The 19,690-nt window shown below is 50.7% G+C and overlaps 1 gene segment (V, D, J or C); it reads right to left on the reverse strand.

The window, feature by feature from the left end:
- Positions 1-5,812: 5,812 nt before the first annotated feature.
- LOC134341600 (T cell receptor alpha variable 13-1-like) lies at positions 5,813-6,463 on the reverse strand. The segment is given in 2 exon segments: positions 5,813-6,156; positions 6,413-6,463. Coding segments are annotated over 2 exon segments (363 nt in total).
- Between the last annotated feature and the right edge of the window lie 13,227 nt (positions 6,464-19,690).

Genomic DNA, 19,690 nt, shown 5'->3' on the forward strand with positions numbered 1-19,690 from the left:
CTCGGTCAGACCCACACACACCGGGAGCACCATGCACAGTTCCCGTCTCCGTATCCTCCCGGGTGAGACCCACGCACACCGGGAGCACCGTGCACAGTTCCCGTTTCCGTATCCTCCCGGGTGAGACCCACACACACCGGGAGCACCGTGCACAGTTCCCATCTCCGTATCCACCCGGGACAGACCCACACACACCGGGAGCACCGTGCACAGTTCCCGTCTCTGTATCCCCCCGGGTCAGACCCACACACACCGGGTCAGACCCACACACACCGGGAGCACCGTTCTCGTCTCCGTGTTCCGGCTGGCCAGAAGCACACGCCCGGGGTCTACGTTCACGCTTCACGCCTCGATGTGGAGATACGAGCGACTGCAGGGTTTGGACTCTGAATAAATCACGCAAACTGCTGAAGGAGCTCAGCGGGTCGATCAGCATCTGTAGGGGGTGGTGTTTTACTCAGTGTCCCTGTTGCCGCAACTTTTCACCACTGGGGGGCGCTGTTACTTCTCGACTGTTGGCCGCCGCTGTGGTTTTATGATCGTGTCGTTGCACTGCAGCAGGGCTTCGGTAGGGGGCGCTCTCAGTGACGTCAGTGTCTGCTGGCGGTCCTGCCTGCTTCCTGCACGCCGAGGGCTTGTTTTTGCAGCTCGGAATCGGTAGGGGGCGCAATTCGTGACGGCAGTGTCTTCTGCTGAGCTGGATCAAGGCAAAGCGGCCTTCCTGACGCCGTGCCTGGACACGGACGGTCGAGTGGAGGCCCCTCAGCGAGACCAGGGGTTCCAAGTGGGTGAAGTAAGGACAGATATGAACGGCTGGGAGTGTTTGGGGGGGGTGGGGGGGGGGGAGCCGGTGTGGGCATTGAATGGGAGGCGTCAGTGCGTGACGGGCAGGTGGAATGGTCGGAGGAGTATTTAATATATTTAATTTATTTCGTGGAAACGTCGAGAATGGACTGGGTAGCCAGGAGGTGAACAGAAAGCAACGCAGGGGGGTTATTTTAAGCAGGAGGTGGAGGATGGTGGTCTAACACGAGGAATTCTGCAGATGCTGCAAATTCAAGTAACTCACATCAAAGTTGCTGGTGAACGCAGCAGGCCAGACAGCATCTCTAGGAAGAGGTACAGTCGACGTTTCGGGTCGAAACCCTTCGTCAGGCCTAACTGAAGGAAGAAAGTAAGAGATTTGATACTTGCCAGAGGGAGTGTTACTAAGTACTGACCACGCAGGGTGCTCCCGATGTGGCCTTCTATATATTGGCGAGACCCGACGCAGGCTGGGAGACCGTTTCGCTGAACACCTACGCTCTGTCCGCCAGGGAAAGCAGGATCTCCCATTTTAATTCCACGTCCCATTCCTATTCTGATATGTCTATCCACGGCCTCCTCTACTGTCAAGATGAAGCCACACTCAGGTTGGAGGAGCAACACCTTATATTCCATCTGGGTAGCCTCCAACCTGATGGCATGAACATTGACTTCTCTAACTTCCATTAATGCCCAACTTTCCCCTCGCACCCCATCCGTTATTTATTATTTTCTCTCTTTTTTCTTCCTCTGTTCCTCTCACTATAATTCCTTGCCCCTCCCCCTTTCTTTCTCCATAGGCCTCCTGTCCCATGATCCTCTCCCTTCTCCAGCCTCGTATCCCTTTTGCCAATCAATTTTCCAGCTCTTAGCTTCATCCCTCCCCCTCCCGTCTTCTCCTATCATTCCACCCCCCCCCCAACACTTTCAAAATCTCTCACCATCTCTTCCTTCATTTGGTCCTGACGAAGGGTTTCGTCCCGAAACGTCGACTGTACCTCTTCCTCCAGATGCTGCCTGGCCTGCTGCGTTCACCAGCCTATTTTATCTGTGTCCATTAGTGCTCAGGCGGAGGGTCTTGAGAGCTTCACGTTCCACGGTGGATATAAAACACAGAGCAGTGCAGTGCCGCAGAGGTCATTCAAAACACCATTTGCGCTGACCTTGATGCGGACTTATACTACCTCTCCTCCTGCTGTGCATTGTCCCCACCCCCTCCCATTCACGTATCTCTGTAAAAACCACTCCACCCGGCTCCCTGTTTCTAGCACTCCCCCTGGTGGCCCATTCTGGGCACCTACCGCTCTCCGCGTTAAGGAAAGGAACTTGCCTGCCCCCATCAGGCAGAAGTCACAAAAGCCCGAGAGAGCGTCCCACCAGACTCTACGAAAGCTTCTACCCCGCGGTAACAAAACTATTGATCAGGACCTCTTGTTCGAGAAGAAAAGCGAGCGATGTCGTGCCGACTTTTAACCTACTGCAAGATCATTCTGTCCCATTCTTCTACATAACCCTTCATTGTTCTATTATCAACGTGCCGATCTAAATGCCTATAATATATCTGCCTCTGCGCCACCCCTGGCAGGTTGTTCAAAGCACCCATCACTCCCAGTTTAAAAAAAACTGCCCCTGATATCCCGCTATATATTCCTCCGATCACCTTAAAACTATGTACCAACGTACTAGCCTTTCGCTCACTGGAAAGAGGACTGACCAACCTATACCCTTGATTTTTCACAATTTAATTTAAGTAATCTTCGCTCCAAATGGAAAGAAATACACTAGAGGGTCCAAACTCTTCTCACAAGCCATACTCTCGAATCCAGGCAGCACCCTGGTGAATCCCCTCTTTGCACGCTCTCTAATCCAGGCAGCACCCCGGTGAATTTCCTCTGTACCCTCTCTAATCCTGACAGCATCCCGGTGAATCTCCTCTGCACCCTCTCTAATCCAGGCAGCATCCTGGTGAATCTCCTCTGCACCCTCTCCAATCTGGAGAGCATCCTAGTGAATCTCCTCTCCACCCTCTCTAATCCTGGCAGCTTCCTGGTTAATCTCCTCTGTACCCTCTCTAATCCTGGCAGCATCCCGATGAATCTCCTCGGCACCCTCTCCAATCTGGACAGCATTCTGGTGAATCTCCTCTCCACCCTCTCTAATCCTGGCAGCATCCCGGTGAATCTCCTTTGCATCCTCTCTAATCCGAGCAACATCCTGGTGAATTTCCTGTGCACCCTCTCTAAACCAGGTGGCATCCTGGCTAATCTCTTCTGCACTCTCTCTGATCCAAGCAGCATCCCGGTGAATCTTACATGCACCCTGTCTAATCCAGACAGCATCCTAGTGAATCTTCCATACACCCTCTCTAATTCAGGCGGCATCCTGGCGAATCTCCTTTGCATCCTCTCCAATCCGAGCAACATCCTGGTGAATTTCCTGTGCACCATCTCTAAACCAGGCGGCATCCTGGCGAATCTCCTCTGCACGCTCTCCAATCCAGGCAGCATACTGGTGAATCTCCTTTGCATCCTCTCTAATCCAGGCAGCATCCTTGTGAATCTCCTCTGCACCCTCTCTAATCCAGGCAGCATCCTGGTGAATCTCCTTTGCATCCTCTCTAATCCAGGCAGCATCCTGGCGAATCTCCTTGGCACACTCTCCAATCCAGGCAGCATCCTGGTGAATCTCCTCTGCACCCTCTCCAATCCAGGCAGCATCCTGGTGAATATCCTCTGCATCCTCTCTAATCCAGGCAGAGTCCTAGTGAATATCCTTTGCATCGTCTCTAATCCAGGCAGCAACCTGGTGAATCTCCTCTGCACCCTCTCTAATCCAAGCAGCATCCTGGTGAATCTCCTTTGCATCCTCTCTAATCCAGGCAGCATCCTGGAGAATCTCCTTTGCATCCTCTCTAATCCGAGCAACATCCTGGTGAATTTCCTGTGCACCATCTCTAAACCAGGCGGCATCCTGGCGAATTTCCTCTTCACTCTCTCTAATCCAGGTGGCATCCTGGTGGATCTCCTCTGCACGCTCTCCAATCCAGGCAGCATCCTGGTGAATTTCCTCTTCACTCTCTCTAATCCAGGCAGCACCCTAGGAAATCCGCTCTGCAACCCCTCTAAAACATCCAAATCCTTCAAATAATGAGGCGACCAGAAGTGAACAGTGTTTCAAGTGTAGTCCAACCAGGGTTTTATAGAGCTTTACTTTTTTGTGATAATATGTTTTTCATGATAGGTGGTGAGGAAGTCATATTCCTCGCTTCCTCTATCTCTCGCCAGTTCTTTCATCTCTTACTACTTCTACCTCTCCGATTCTCCGTTCTTCCGTCCCCTTTCTCTTTTCTCTCTCGTACTTCTCCTCACCTTTCAACTTTCAGCAACACCATCTCCCACTTCTCCCCTTCCCTCTCGTTCCTCCTCTTGGTCCTATCTTCCCTCGCCTTCTCTTCACACCTCTCGGTATCATCTCTCTCCCGTCTTCTTCCCTTCTTCTCCCCATTTAACCTCCTCCTCCCCATCTCTTTCTGCTTCTATCCCCTCTCGCTCCAACCTTGCCCCCTCTCCCTTCTCGTTGCCTCAACTCTCTCCACTCTCTCTCCCTTATCTATCCGCACCGCTCATCTCTACCTCTTTCACCGATAGCATCTCCGCTCACCTCCCTCCCCCTTTCCCACTCCATCCTCTCTTCTCCGTTCTACATTAACCTTCACTGCATCTCTTTCTTCCTTCCTTCTGTCCCACTCTCTCTCCCTCCAGTTCCTTCCCTTCTTCCCTCCTCTCTTTCCCTCCAGTTTCGCCACCCTCTCTCCCTAATCTCTTTCAGCCTTCCTCCTCTACTCGAGCGGATAAAGCGGGATAGTTTTTCCTCGCAAGCCATTAGGCAGGCGTCACGTGGCTAGAAGCGCAGTGATACATATGTCCGCGTCGCTGGTTATCGGCTTACGGTGCTTGAGCGTCGACGTCCTATCTCCTTCCGCGCTCAGCCAGCCCATCCCCCTTGTGCTGCCCGCCGCCACCAGATCACAGCCAGCCCCCTTCCCGAGTTCAGCGGAGTGGACCGTCCAGACCTGGGCGCAAAATGCAGGCGGACGCTTTGCTGCGGACAATCGACTTCGGAAACGTTGTGCTGGATCAGGATTTTCGAGACCGAAAGCTGTGTGGTTGTCGGGGTGGGGGGGGGGGGAAGGTGGGGTTGGGTAGGAGCGGGGCTGGGGTGACGAGTAGCAGGTGAGGGGAGGCAGTGAAAGGTGCGGAGGGAAGAAAAAACAGGAAGGCAATTGGAAAGAAATTAAAGCATTCTGACTGGTTGTGTCACGGGGCTCCGAAGCTCAGGATGTGTGGGTCTGACCCGGAGGAATACGGAGACGGGAACTGCGCACGGTAACCCCGGTGTGTGTGGGTCTGACCCAGGGGGGATACGGAGACGGGAACTGTGCACGGTGCATCCAGCGTGTGTGGGTCTGACCCAGGGGGGATACGGAGACGGGAACTGTGCACGGTGCTCCCGGTGTGTGTGGGTCTGACCCGGGGGGGATACGGAGACGGGAACTGTGCCCGGTGCTCCCGGTGTGTGTGGGTCTGACCCAGGGGGGGGATACGGAGACGGGAACTGTGCACGGTGCTCCCGGTGGGTGTGGGTCTGACCCAGGGGGGGATACGGAGACGGGAACTGTGCACGGTGCTCCCGGTGTGTGTTGGTCTGACCCGGGGGGGATACGGAGACGGGAACTGTGCACGGTGCTCCCGGTGTATGTGGGTCTGACCCAGGGGGGATACGGAGACGGGAACTGTGCACGGTGCTCCCGGTGTGTGTGGGTCTGACCCAGGGGGGATACGGAGACGGGAACTGTGCACGGTGCTCCCGGTGTGTGTGGGTCTGACCCAGGGGGGATACGGAGACGGGATCTGTGCACGGTGGGTCCGATATTCAGTGCAATATGAAGGGTACTCGCCACCCTGATACGGAACGGGTTGCGTTCGAGCTTTCATGTTGTGTGAGGGTTTTTGCTCAGGCAATGATTCGCTCCTCAACGCCGTGCCGAATCTTTGGCAGCGCAGAAGTACATCGCCGCGTCCTTCTCGCCAACGCTCTCGATCTCCAGGGAGGACTCTTTATTGTCCTTCGCGGAGGTGATGGCGAACCCGCTCCGGAAACCGTCCTCGTACTGGGGCTCGTTGTTTCGGTAGACAGACCCGATCAGCGCGAAACCGTCGGCGGGCGACTGTCGGTACCAAAGCACGTAACTCCGGACCGTCCCCTGCTGGAGACAGGCAATCGCGGCCGTTTTGCCCTCGCTGACGCTGAGCGAAACGGGCTGCTGAGAGATGTCACTCGCCTGGGACGCCTCTGGAAAGAAGAGGAGTGAAAGGGAGACTGTACCATTAAAATATGGTATGGCTTGGGTACGGGAGAGACAGATAGATCTATCTATGTATGTGTCTACTTATCTATCCATCTTACTGTTCATCAATCAGATCCCCCCCGTCGCCTCTCCCTCTCCCTCTACCACTCTGCCCATCTTCATCTTTTCCTCTCCTCTGTCTGTCAGTGGACGGGAGCGACCGAGCGGCAGGATCAGCCTCAGACCGGAGAGGACACCTACCGAGACTCAGCGAGAGCGCGGCGACGAACAACAGCCACGCCATCTTTGAAGGCGCCTTCTGCCTCCCTCCGCCGCGCCGCGGGCGAGGAGCGGCGACGGGTCGGGCGGGGCGCGCCCACGTGACGCTGGGAAGGTGCGCGTCACTGCGCCTCTGCTCCACCCCCCCTTCCGGGAGAGTCAGTCGGAGGGACAGCGAGGGGAACTCCCCGGACCAGCGGACGTCGGGCGTCTGCACGGCGGGAGGCCTTGCAGATCATCCCCAGAAGAGGGAAAAATAAAGGAAGCGCGCAAACGCGCGGAGAAAATGTTCAGGAACCGATGCACATCCCCATCTCTCCGGGAGGGGGCAATGAAGTACCTGCAGGAGTGGAATCGGGAAACCCAAAGTTTTTAAAAATTGCTAATTTTGCAGCAACGAAACAGAGCAAAGACGTACAATTTCAACAAAGGAAAAAAAAACGTAGAATTTAGTTGATGAAAGAAGGAATAGGGAAATACAAGTATGCAACTGGATAGAGGGAAGGAAACAAACAGGGAGAGGGAGAGATATAGATAGAGAGCGTGAGAGAGAGGGAGAGAGAGAGAGATAGAAAAGAGAACAAAGGAATCTGCATCACATTAAAAGCCCTTCAGCGACAATGCTGTGTCGACCAAGTAACCTATTCCAGAAACTGCCTCGAATTTCCCTGCCGCAAAGCCCTCAATTTTTCGAAGTTTCATGTACCTATCCGAGAGTCTTTCAAAAGACCCTATTGTATCCGACTCCACCGCCGCAGCCCGCAGCCCATTCCACGCACACACCGCTCTTTGTGCGAAAAATGTGCCCCTGACATCCTCCTCTGTACTTGCTTCCAAGCACCCGAAACCTACGCCCCTTCGTGTCAGCCATTTCAGCCCTGGGGAAAAAAAGCCTCTGTCTATCCACAGAATTAATACTTCTCTTCATCTTGTACACCTCTATCAGGTCACCTCTCATCCTCCGTCGCTCCAATGAGAAAAGGCCGAGTTCACTCAACCTATTCTCATAATGCATGTTCCCCAAGCCAGGCAACATCCTTTCAAATCTCCTCTGCTCCGTTTTCTCTGGTTTCCACATCCTTCCTGTAGCGAGATGACCAGAAACGAGCACAGTACTCCAAGTGGGGTCTGACCAGGATCCCATAGAGATGTAACATTACCTCTCGGCTCTTAAACTTGGTCCCACGGTTGATGAGGGCTAATGCCCCGTATGCCTTCTTAACCCCGCAGTCAACCTGCGCGGCAGCTTTGAGTGTCCTATGGACTCGGACCCCAAGGTCCCTCTGATCTTCCACACTGCCAAGAGTCTTACCATTAATGCTATATTCTGCCATCATATCTGACCTACCAAAATGAACCACCTCACTCTTATCTGGGTTGAACTCCATCTGCCACTTCTTAGCCCAGTTTTGCATCCTACTGATGTCCAGCTGTAACCTCGGACTGCTGTCCACACTATCATAAGACATAGAACCATAACAGCTTCCTCTGGCTATCCACACGATCAACGCCTCTCAGAATCTTATTCACCTCTTTCAGGTCACCTCTCATCCTCTGTCGCTCCAAGGAGAAAAGGCCAAGTTCCCTCAACCTATTCTCATAAGGTATGCTCGCTAAACGAAGCAGCATCCTTGCAAATCTCCTCTGCGCTCTCTCTATAGTATCCACATCCTTCCTGTGGTGAGGTGACCAGAACTGAACCCAGTACTCCAAGTGGGGCCTGACCAGGGTCCTATATAACTGTAACATTACCTCTCGGCTCCTAAACTCAATTCCACCGTTGGTGAATTCCACCACACCATGAGCCTTCGTAATAACACTGCTAACCTGCGCAGAAGCTTTGAGTGTCCTATGGACACAGACCTCAAGATCGCTCTCATCCTCCACACTGCCAAGTGTCGTACTATTAATGCTATATTCTGTCTTAAAATTTGAGCGACCAAAATGAACCACCTCACACTTCTCTGGGTTGAACTCCATCTGCCACTTCTCAGCCCAGTTTTGCATCCTATCGATGCCCCGCTGTAACCTCTGACAGCCCTCCAGACTATCCACAACCCCCCCAACTTTGATGTCATCAGCAAACTTACCAACCCAACCCTCCACTTCCTCATCCAGGTCATTTATAAAAGTCACAAAGAGGCGGAACGGATCACTGTACTCTATGCAGAATATGACCCATCTACAACCAGTCTGCCTTCTGTGGGCGAGCCAATTCTGAATCCCCAAAGCAAGGTCTCCTTGGATCTCTTCTCCTCCATACTTTCTGAATGAGCTTTGCACGAGGAAGCTTATCAAATGCCTTACTGAAATCCACATACACTACATCCACTGCCCTACCTTCATCAATGTGCTTTGTTACATCCTCAAAGAATTCAATCAGGCTCGTAAGGCACGACCTGACCTTGACAAAGCCATGCTGACTATCACTAATCAGATTACGTCTCTTCAGATGCTCAGAAATCCTGCCTGTCAGGATCGTCTCCAACGAACTAGGAACATTGAAAACCTACAGCACAATACAGGCCTTTCGGCCCACAAACCTGCGCCGAACATGTCCTTACCTTAGAACTACATAGGCTTTACCTATTTTTCTAAGCTGCATGTCGCCATCCAGGAGTCTCTTAAAAGACCCTATCGTATCCGCCTCCACCACCGTCGCCGGCAGCCCATTCCACGCACTCACCACTCTCTGCTTTAAAAACCTACCCCTGACATCTCCTCTGTACCTGCTGCCCAGCACCTTAAAACTGTATCCTCCTGTGGCAGCCAAATCAGCCCTGGGGAAAAAGCCTCTGACTATCCACAGGATCAATGCCTCTCATCATCTTATACACCTCTATCAGGTCACCTCTCATCCTCCGCCGCTCCAAGGAGAAAAGGCCGAGTTCACTCAACCTATTCTCATGAGGCATGCTCCCCAATCCAGGCAACATCCTTGTAAATCTCCTCTGCACCCTTTCTATGGTTTCCACGTCCTTCCTGTAGTGAGGTGACCAGAACTGAGCACGATACTCCAAGTGGGGTCTGACCAGGGTCCTACATAGCTGCAACATTACCTCTCGGAACATCCCGAAGTTTAACTTGCAGGTTGGGTCGGTGGTGAGTTAGCAAATGCCATGCGAGCATTCATTTCAAGAGGCCGAGCATACAACAGCAAGCATCCGATGCTGAGGAAATATGAGGCACTGGTGAGGCCTCACCTTGAGCATTATGAACAGGTTTGGGCTCCTCATCTTAGAAAAGATGTGCCGGCTTTGGACAGGGCCCAGAGGAGGGTTCACAAGGATGATTCCAGGAATGAAAGAAATGTTTGATGGTTCTGGGAATTCAGAAGGATGGGGGCTGGGGGTGGGGATCTCATTGAAACATTTCGAATGTTGAAAGACAGAGTAGATTTGGAAAGGATGTTTCCCATGGTGGGGGAGTCTAGGACAAGAGGGCACAGAGTCAGGATAGAGGGGCACCCTTTCAAAACAGAGATGCGGAGAAATTTCTTTAGCCAAAGGGTGGTGAATTTGTGGGATTTGTTGCCGCAGGCAGCTGTGGAGGCCGGGTCGTTGGGTGTATTTAAGGCAGAGATTGATAGGTTCTTGATTCGACACGGCATCAAAGGTTCCGGGGAGAAGGCCGGGAACTGAGGTGGAGGAGGAGATAGATAAAAGGATCAGTTATGATTGAATGGCGGAGCAGACTCGATGGGCCAAATAGCCTAATTCGGCTCCTATGTCTGATGGTCTTATGGTCTAATAGCATTCCCTTACCCAAACTGTCGGCTCCGAACCCTCTCCAGCGTTATGATGATAGAGATAGAGTTGTGATCACTGCGTACAAAATGGTCTCCCATCAAGAAATCTGACAACTGACCAGGATTATTTCCCCTCCTGGACACCCCGAACAAACTCTATCCCATCTAAACCCCTTGCTCTAAGGAGATGCCAGTCAATATTAGGAAGGTTAAAATCACCCATCACAGCAACCCTATTATTATTGCACGGCTCCAGAATCTGCCTCGCTATCTGCTCCTCGACGCGCCTGTTACTAATGGGGGTCTATAAAAACACCCAGTAGAGTTATTGCCCCCTGCCTGTTTCTAACATCCACCCACAGAGACTCCGTAGACAATCCCTCCATGACTTCCTCCTTTTCTGCAGCCGTGACCCTATCTCTGATTTGCAATGCCACTCCCCCCCATCTCGTTTGCCTCCCTCCCTGTCCTTTTTAAAACATCTAAAACCCGGCATATTCTACAGCCTTCCCTGCCCCTGAGAAATCCAAGTCTCTGTAATGGCCACAAAGTCCTAGTTCCATGTATTGATCCGCGCTCTAAGTTCATCCATCTTGTTTATGATACTCCTTGCATTAAAATAGACACATCGCAAACCATCAGGCTGAGTGTACCTTTGCTCTACAATTTGCCTATCCTTCCTCACAAACTCTGTCCAAGCTGTCTCTGCTTGAGCGCCAAACGCTCCACCCTCTGCCTCTTCAGTTCAGTTCCCACCCGCTGCAAGTATAGTTTAAACCCTCCCCAAAAGCATTAGCAAACCTTCCCGCCAGGTCATTAGTCTCCCTCGGATTCAAGTGCAAACCTTCCTTTTTGTACAGGGCACGCCTGCCCCAAAAGAGGTCTCAATGATCCAGAAATCTGAATCCCTGTTCCCTGCTCCAATCCCTCAGCCACGCATTTACCCTCCACCTCATTCTGTTCCTATACTCACTGTCGCGTGGCACAGCCAGCAATCCCAAGATTGCTCTCTTTGAGGTCCTGCTTCTCAGCTTCCTTCCTCACTCCCTGGATTATGCTTTCAGGAATTCCACCGGTTTTCTACGTTTGTCGTTGGTGCCAATATATACCACGACCTCTGGCGGCTCACCCTGCCATTTCAGGCTATTGTGGACGCGCTCAGAAGCATCACAAGCCCTGACAAGAGGGAGGCAAGCTAACATCCTTGTTTTTTCTTTCCGCTTCCACGGAATCGCCCATCTGACCCCCTAACAATCATCATCATCATCATCATTATCATTATCATCATAATCATCATCATCATCACCATCATCATCATCATCATCATCACCATCATCATCATCATCATCATCATCATCACCATCATCATCATCATTATCACCATCATCATCATTATTATCATCATCATCATCATCATCAACAGGTGCCATGCCCAATTTGAGCTTTGACTGCATGGCCCACACACACTCCCGTTTCGGGTCAAGTGGATCAATTCGTTGGTATTCATTTCCATTTCTCTGGCTGCTGTCTCCATCATCATTTGTCTTTGCCTTTCTGTTGCTTTCTTCCCTTCAATCTTTCCCATAATTACCGTGCATTCTAACTCCTCTTTCCTAATCACATGTCCAATGAAGTTACGTTGCCTTTTCATGATCTCATACATTATTTGTTTTTGTGCTTGCTCTGTTCATTACATCCTCGTTAGATATTCGTTTCGTCCATGATATTCTTTGCCTCCTTCTCAAAAGCCACGTCTCTGCTGCGACAAATCGTTTCCTCATGTTACTAGATATTGTCCAACATTCTGATGTTATAACATAACTGGATAAACATAACATTTCAGTACTCTGAGGCGGGTTGTCATGCCTAGTTTAGTATTGGTCAGTATACTCTTCATTCTCGTAAAGGTGTCTTTTGCCATCCCTATTCTTCTTTTAATGTCCAAGTCCCACCTGCCATCTGATGTCACCCAGCTTCCTAAGTAGCAAAAGTTCTTTACTTATTTAATGTCTTTCCCATTTATTCTCAGCCTGCAGATAGGATTCTCCTTCTTTTTGGATATCACCATGCATTCTGCCTTTATGCAGTTGATAGATAGACCCATTTTTGCACTTTCTACAACAATTATATCAATTAAGTTTTGTAGTTCTTCCTCCGTACTTGCAATTAACAAAGCGTCACCTGCATATCTGAAATTATTGATGGTTTCATAGCCAACTTTGATTCCCAAGATGGCTCGTATTTTTTTTTTTGTAATATTGTCTCACTGTACAAATTAAATAAATCAGGGGAGAGAACACACCCTTGTCTAACGCCTCTCTTGATTTTCGTAAACTGACTCACTTCTCCATCTATTCTTACAGCGGCAGTTTGTTCCCAGTACAGATTTCTGATTAGGCGGAGGTCTTCGACTCTAGATCTAGAGTTTTCTGTAATATTTCAAAGAACTTATTGTGCTTCACTGTATCAAATCCCCTAACTATTAACGCTGACCCACAGGACCAGACTCAGAGCCAGCGGAGCGGCTAATGTTGCTTCCCACAGCTGTGTCATCCCGCCTCTAACAGCATTCAAAATGGAGCACTGCTTCTCAAGGATCAACAAAGAAGTAACCTGCCAAAAACAGACAAAACATAAACCCAAAAAATTCAAACAAGATGATAAGTCAACGACGTCCGAATGCCCGGATAATGAGCCCCTAACCACATGCCAATTATACAAAGACATGGGAAGTCATTTCACCAGTCATTGAAAGTGGGCATGCAGGTACAGCAGGCGGTGAAAAAGGCGAATGGTATGCTGGCATTTATAGCGAGAGGATTCGAGTACAGGAGCAGGGAGGTACTACTGCAGTTGTACAAGGCCTTGGTGAGACCACACCTGGAGTATTGTGTGCAGTTTTGGTCCCCTAATCTGAGGAAAGACATCCTTGCCATAGAGGGAGTACAAAGAAGGTTCACCAGATTGATTCCTGGGATGGCAGGCCTTTCATATGAAGAAAGACTGGATGAACTGGGCTTGTACTCGTTGGAATTTAGAAGATTGAGGGGGGATCTGATTGAAACGTATAAAATCCTAAGGGATTGGACAGGCTAGATGCAGGAAGATTGTTCCCGATGTTGGGGAAGTCCAGAACGAGGGGTCACAGTTTGAGGATAGAGGGGAAGCCTTTTAGGATCGAGATTAGGAAAAACTTCTTCACATAGAGAGTGGTGAATCTGTGGAATTCTCTGCCACAGGAAACTGTTGAGGCCATTTCATTGGCTATGTTTAAGAGGGAGTTAGATATGGCCCTTGTGGCTACAGGGGTCGGGGGTATGGAGGGAAGGCTGGGGCGGGGTTCTGAGTTGGATGATCAGCCATGATCATAATAAATGGCGGTGCAGTCTCGAAGGGCCGAATGGCCTACTCCTGCACCTATTTTCTATGTTTCTATGTTTCTATGAATATCATCCGAAACAAAAAACGAAGCTGTTAAGTTAAGGAACTGCATGGTCATGGTGAGCGTTCCGGGAAACAAAGTCAGAGACCGTTACAATGATGGTCACGACCCAAAGCAAAGCAGTTATTAGCTCTCTGTTCTAGAAATGAAAACAATGACACTGTAAAAAAGCGAATTCTCTCTCTCTCTGTCGTTGCGCCTCTCCATGTCTGTCTCCTTCTCTAACTCCCTTCCCGTCTCTCCTTCTCTCTATCCCTCTATCTCCCTCTCACACTCTCTGTCTGTCTCTCTCCTCCTCCTCCTCCTCTCTCTCTTCCTCTGTGTATTCCAGATGCTGAGCCAGGGCGAAAAGCATTATCGAGGATGCATCTCACCCTAGCCATGGACTTTTTAACTCTCCTCCCATCCGGTAGGCGCTACAGGAGCCTCCGCTCCCGCACCAGCAGGCACAGGAAGAGCTTCTGCCCTGAGGCTGTGACCCTGCTGAACCTCACATCACAGCGCTAAGCAGTTTTGCATCCGTACTGTACCGTCTCACTACTTTTATATTTGTGTCCTGTAGCACATTTTAAATTAGTAGTTGTTTTCTAAATAACACCATTCTTTGCATTTCTGGTTAGTAGCAAACTGCATTTCATTGGCTCTGTATCTGTACTCGGCGCAATGACAACAAAGTTGAATCTAATCTAATTCCCAGTTCCCTATTCCTTCCTTCCTGAACTATCTAATTTTTTCCCTTTATGAAATTGTACTCCCGTATTATGCTTTGGTATCCTATATGATTAGGGGTTTAGTCAACCAAATACTATTTGGTTTTATAAGTACTCATGTTAAGTATAATATTGTATTCCCAATAACTTTGTATTATTGCTATGTTATGTTTATATTCTATGAAACTAATAAAAAGATTGAAAAAGAAAGAAATTGTACGACTTTGCCCCCGTATTGCTGAACCCGGGTTTCCCGATGTCATTCTTGTACGTCTATTGCCCCCTGCCGGAATGCAGGAGACGTGCAGCAATTCCTCCCCATCCCGTCTATTGACGCTCCACCAGTTACGTCCGCCCAAGGAGGGGCGGAGCAGAGGTTCAGTGACGCAACGATCCCGTCGGCACTTGGGTGGGTCGCTCGACCCGTGCTTGCTCCTCGTAATGGGTGGGGGGTGAGGAGGGTGCTCACAGCGCGTCTCCGAAGATGGATCAGTGGATAGGGAGCGACCGCTCGCCGGGGACGCAGTCATACCAGGGCGGACAACGACCCGAGAGTCAGAGAGACGGCGGCGAGGAATAAAAGCCAGGCCATCTTCGGAGACGCCCTGTGTCCGTCTGTCGTGCGTGGCCAGCGCTCTCCGGGAGGAACGGCGACGGGTCGAAGGATGCAGGCAAGTGCCGACGGGATGGACGCGTCACCGAACTTTTGCTCCGTCCCTTCCTGGAAACGAAGGTGATCTTAATGGGAGGGGGAAGCCTTTTTGACGGGTGGGGGTCGGCGTTGGCCCGGCAGAGGCCTGGAATTTTCCCCCCAGAGGGAACCCGTGCAAGTGCGGGGAGCCGGCGCTCCAGGGAGAGGAGCTCGGGAATAACTGCACATAAGATCGTGCGCACGGCGCAGGACATCACACAAACCAATCTTCCATCCTTGGACTCAGTTTACACCGCACGCTGTCGGAGCAGTGCTGCCAGGATAATCAAGGACACGACCCACCCGGCCAACACACTTTTCGTCCCTCTTCCCTCCGGGAGAAGGCTCAGGAGCTTGAAGACTCGTAAGGCCAGATTTGGGAACAGCTTCTTTCCAACTGTGATAAGACTGCTGAACGGATCCTGACCCGGATCTGGGCCGTCCCCTCCAAATATCCGGACCTGCCTCTCGGTTTTTTTGCACTACCTTACTTCCCATTTTTCTATTTTCTATTTATGATTTATAATTTAACTTTTTAATATTTACTAATTTTTACTATTTTTAATATTCAATATTTGTAGTTCAGGGAGCGGGAAGCGCAGAATCAGATATCGCTGTGATGATTGTACGTTCTGGTACCAATTGTTTGGCGACAATAAAGTATTAAGTATTATCTCCAGCTGTCCGGCAGGGGGCAATGGAAGTGCAGGAATGACATCGGAAAACCCGGGTTCAGAATAAACGAAATTTGACATGTTGCCACAACAATTCAGGGCAAAGAGGTGCAATTTCTCTGATTTTGTTTTCATGAAGGCTTTCTTTAATTTAATAGCTTTATTTTTTTTCCGGATGTTAGAACATAGAACATAGAACACAGAATAGTACAGCACAGTACAGGCCCTTCGGCCCACAATGTTGTACCGACCCTCAAATCCTGCCTCCCATATAAGCCCCCACCTTAGATTCCTCCATATACTTCAATGTCTTTGTATAATTTGCATTTCGTCGGACATTGGGCCCTCGTTAACCTGTATTCTTCTTTGAGTTTGACGGTTCAATGTTTAGTCTCTTTTTTTGGGGGTGGCGGGGGGAGGGTTTGTCAGTAGATCATGAATGCTTACGTGCCCTGAGATGTATTTAAAGGGGCAATGCTGACCCGCAGTGCTCGGACGTTGTTGATTCCAGTAGTCTGGTGATTTCTGCCCTCTCTGTTACTGCATTATTGAAGACTTCAATTAGAGGTGGGGGGAGAGAGAGAGAGAGAGAGAGAGAGAGAGAGAGAGAGAGAGAGAGAGACAGACAGACAGAGAGAGAGGGAGTGTGTGAGAGAGAGGTAGAGAGAGCGAAATAGAGTTAGAGAAACAGACGGAGAGCAGAGAGAGAGAGAGAGAGATACAGGTTGAGAGAGAGTGAAGGAGAAAGAGCGAGGAAGAGAGGCGCAGAGAGAGATTGTGAGAGAGAAAGAGGAAGAGCGAGGAGATAGAGACAAGAGAGAGAGAGGGAGAGAGAGTGCGTTTGAGAGAGAGGTAGAGAGAGATATATAGAGAGTGAGATAAAGAGATGGAGAGTAGAAGAGAGAGGAAGAGAGAGATTGAGAGAGAGAAAGAGCGAACAAGAGAGCAAAAGAGGGACAGGCAGAGAGAGGGAGAGTAAGAGCGAGAGAGAGAAAGAGCAAGAAAGAGAAAAAGCGAGAAAGAAAGAGAGGGATCGAGAGAGATTGAGAGAGAAAGAGTTCGCCAACCTCTCCTTCTGGCACGCATGTCCCCCAATACAGGCGGCATCCCAGTTAAAACGTTCTCTACCCTCTCCATATCCTCCCATAACGCGGTCAGCAGATCTGCATATGCGGTTGCCCACGTACGTTATGACCACAGTCTCATCGTTACCACCAGCATCGCCACGGCCAACAGGAACCTCGTCCCCCGCACTGATTTTGTTTTTAACCGATGTCCCACAGCTGGCGTCCTGACCGGCTGCATTTCGGTTCGCTGCGGCATCTCCTCTTCCCGTGGCCGCATGACACCGCGGAACGATGCGGGACGCTGCTCGGTTCCTTCACAACCGCCATCATTCCCCCCCCCACCACCACAGATCTGTGCGCTTTCCACCTCCCCCCCCCACCGCCAGCTCAGCCAGAATTATCAAAGTTGCTCCCCGCCCCGAAATGCGAAAGCTTGTCTTCATCCTCTCTCTCCAGGACAACCAGGATCAGATTAATTATCAACCGACCTATGCCGCGATATTGGTTACTGTTAGTCAGCCTGACATTGCAAAGACGGAAATGTGATTAGATTAGATTCTGAGGACACGCAGTCCTCTTTTATTGTCATTTAGTAATGGATGCATTAAGAGATAATACAATGTTTTCCCAGAATGATATCACATGACAAACCAAGACTGAAAAACGGACAAAAACCACATAATTATAACATATAGTCACAACAGTGCAAAGCAGTACCGTAATTTGATAGGAACAGACCATGAGCACGGCAAAATCTCAAAGTCTTTCGAAAGTCCTCTCATCTAAGACAGACGGTGAACCTCCAGCGCCGGGAACTTGCCGATGTCAGCATCCCGGAAGCACCCGACCACAGCCCGACCCCCAGTCCGAGGGAGGGAGTGTCCACGGGCTCACGAGTCGATCGGGAATCGGTCGGCGTAGGGGGAGGAGGAGGGGGAGGAAGAGGCTGTTCGTGAATCGTTGAAGCGGCAGCGGCCTGCTCCTGTACCTCCTCTCTGATGGGACCGACGCGGGAAGGTCAGCTTCCGGGACGGCGGGGAGCGCCGTGAGACGCCGGGATTGCTCCCTGCATCCGAGGACACCGGCCATACAGAGAAGTAGGAGCAAGTTTGTGTTGCCGTGGAGAGTTCGGGGGCTGGGGGGGGGGGGTGGTGAAAGAGGCTTCTGAGATTATATCCACAAGTTAGAATTGTCAGACACGAGAGGGCATCCTTCTTCGCCCGGTGCTGGGCGTGCGGCGGGGCTAGCGTTGACCGGAGATCTGAGGGGCAGCTTCTTCGACGCAGTGGATCACGCATCCGGCGGTGGCCGTGAGACTAGCGGTGCGCTGGAGATGCATGGGGTGGTTGAGGGCATGGCGACTGTCAGGCCGGTTCGGCTGGCTGCTCCGCGGCGCTTACCCCTGCCCTCCGCGGCTCCGAGCCCGAGTCTGCTGCCCTGCTCTGCCCCCACACCACCCCCGTGTCCGCGGGACTCGTGGCGGTGACTTGGCCCGCTGTGTGATGCGCCGACGCTGAGGGCGCGCCCCCGCTCCGGGCTTCGTGTCCGTGGACCCACTTTTGCTCTGAATTCCGTTGCTTTTATTGTCTGCGCCTTTGTGTTTGCGCATCGAGTGTTTACAGGCATTTTTAAAAATGTGTTTTTATCTTCCGGGTTTCTCGCTCAGCTGCTGCCAGCAAGCAGACAGACCTCAAGGTAGGGGTAGAAGGGTGAGTTGGCAAGTTTGCAGACGACAGAAAGGTTGGTGGTGGTGCAGATAGTGTAGAGGATTGTCGAAGATTGCAGAGAGACATTGATGGGATGCAGAAGTGGGCTGAGAAGTGGCAGATGGAGTTCAACCCGGAGAAGTGTGAGGTGATACACTTTGGAAGGACAAACTCCAAGGCAGAGTACAAAGTAAATGGCAGGATACTTGGTAGTGTGGAGGAGCAGAAGGATCTGGGGGTACATGTCCACAGATCCCTGAAAGTTGCCTCACAGGTGGATAGGGTAGTTAAGAAAGCTTATGGGTTGTTAGCTCTCATAAGTCGAGGGATAGAGTTTAAGAGTCGCGAGGTAATGATGCAGCTCTATAAAACTCTGGTTAGGCCACACTTGGAGTACTGTGTCCAGTTCTGGTCACCTCACTATAGGAAGGATGTGGAAGCATTGGAAAGGGTACAGGGGAGATTTATCAGGATGCTGCCTGGTTTAGAGAGTATGCATTATGATCAGAGATTAAGGGAGCTAGGGCTTTACTCTTCGGAGAGAAGGAGGATGAGAGGAGACATGATAGAGGTGTACAAGATAATAAGAGGAATAGATAGAGTGGAGAGCCAGTGCCTCTTCCCCAGGGCACCACTGCTCAATACAAGAGGATATGGCTTTAAGGTAAGGGGTGGGAAGTTCAAGGGGGATATTAGAGGAAGGTTTTTTACTCAGAGAGTGGTTGGTGCGTGGAATGCACTGCCTGAGTCAGTGGTGGAGGCAGATACACTAGTGAAGTTTAAGAGACTACTAGACAGGTATATGGAGGAATTTAAGATGGGGGGTTATATGGGAGGCAGGGTTTGAGGGTCGGCACAACATTGTGGGCCGAAGGGCCTGTACTGTGCTGTACTATTCTATGTTCTAAAAGGACAACTCTCTGGACCCTTGGGTGCACAATCCTCTGAAACAAGCAAAACAAAGAGAGCTGGGGCTTTACTCTTTGGAGAGAAGGAGGATGAGAGGAGACATGATAGAGGTGCACAAGATAATAAGAGGAATAGATAGAGTGGACAGCCAGCGCCTCTTCCCCAGGGCACCACTGCTCAATACAAGAGGACATGGCTTTAAGGTGAGGGGTGGGAAGTTCAAGGGGAAGGTTTTTTACTCAGAGAGTAGTTGGTGCGTGGAATGCACTGCCTGAGTCAGTGGTGGAGGCAGATACACTAGTGAAGTTTAAGA

This window comes from Mobula hypostoma, unplaced genomic scaffold, assembly GCF_963921235.1.
Source record: "Mobula hypostoma unplaced genomic scaffold, sMobHyp1.1 scaffold_36, whole genome shotgun sequence".
Lineage (NCBI taxonomy): Eukaryota > Metazoa > Chordata > Chondrichthyes > Myliobatiformes > Myliobatidae > Mobula > Mobula hypostoma.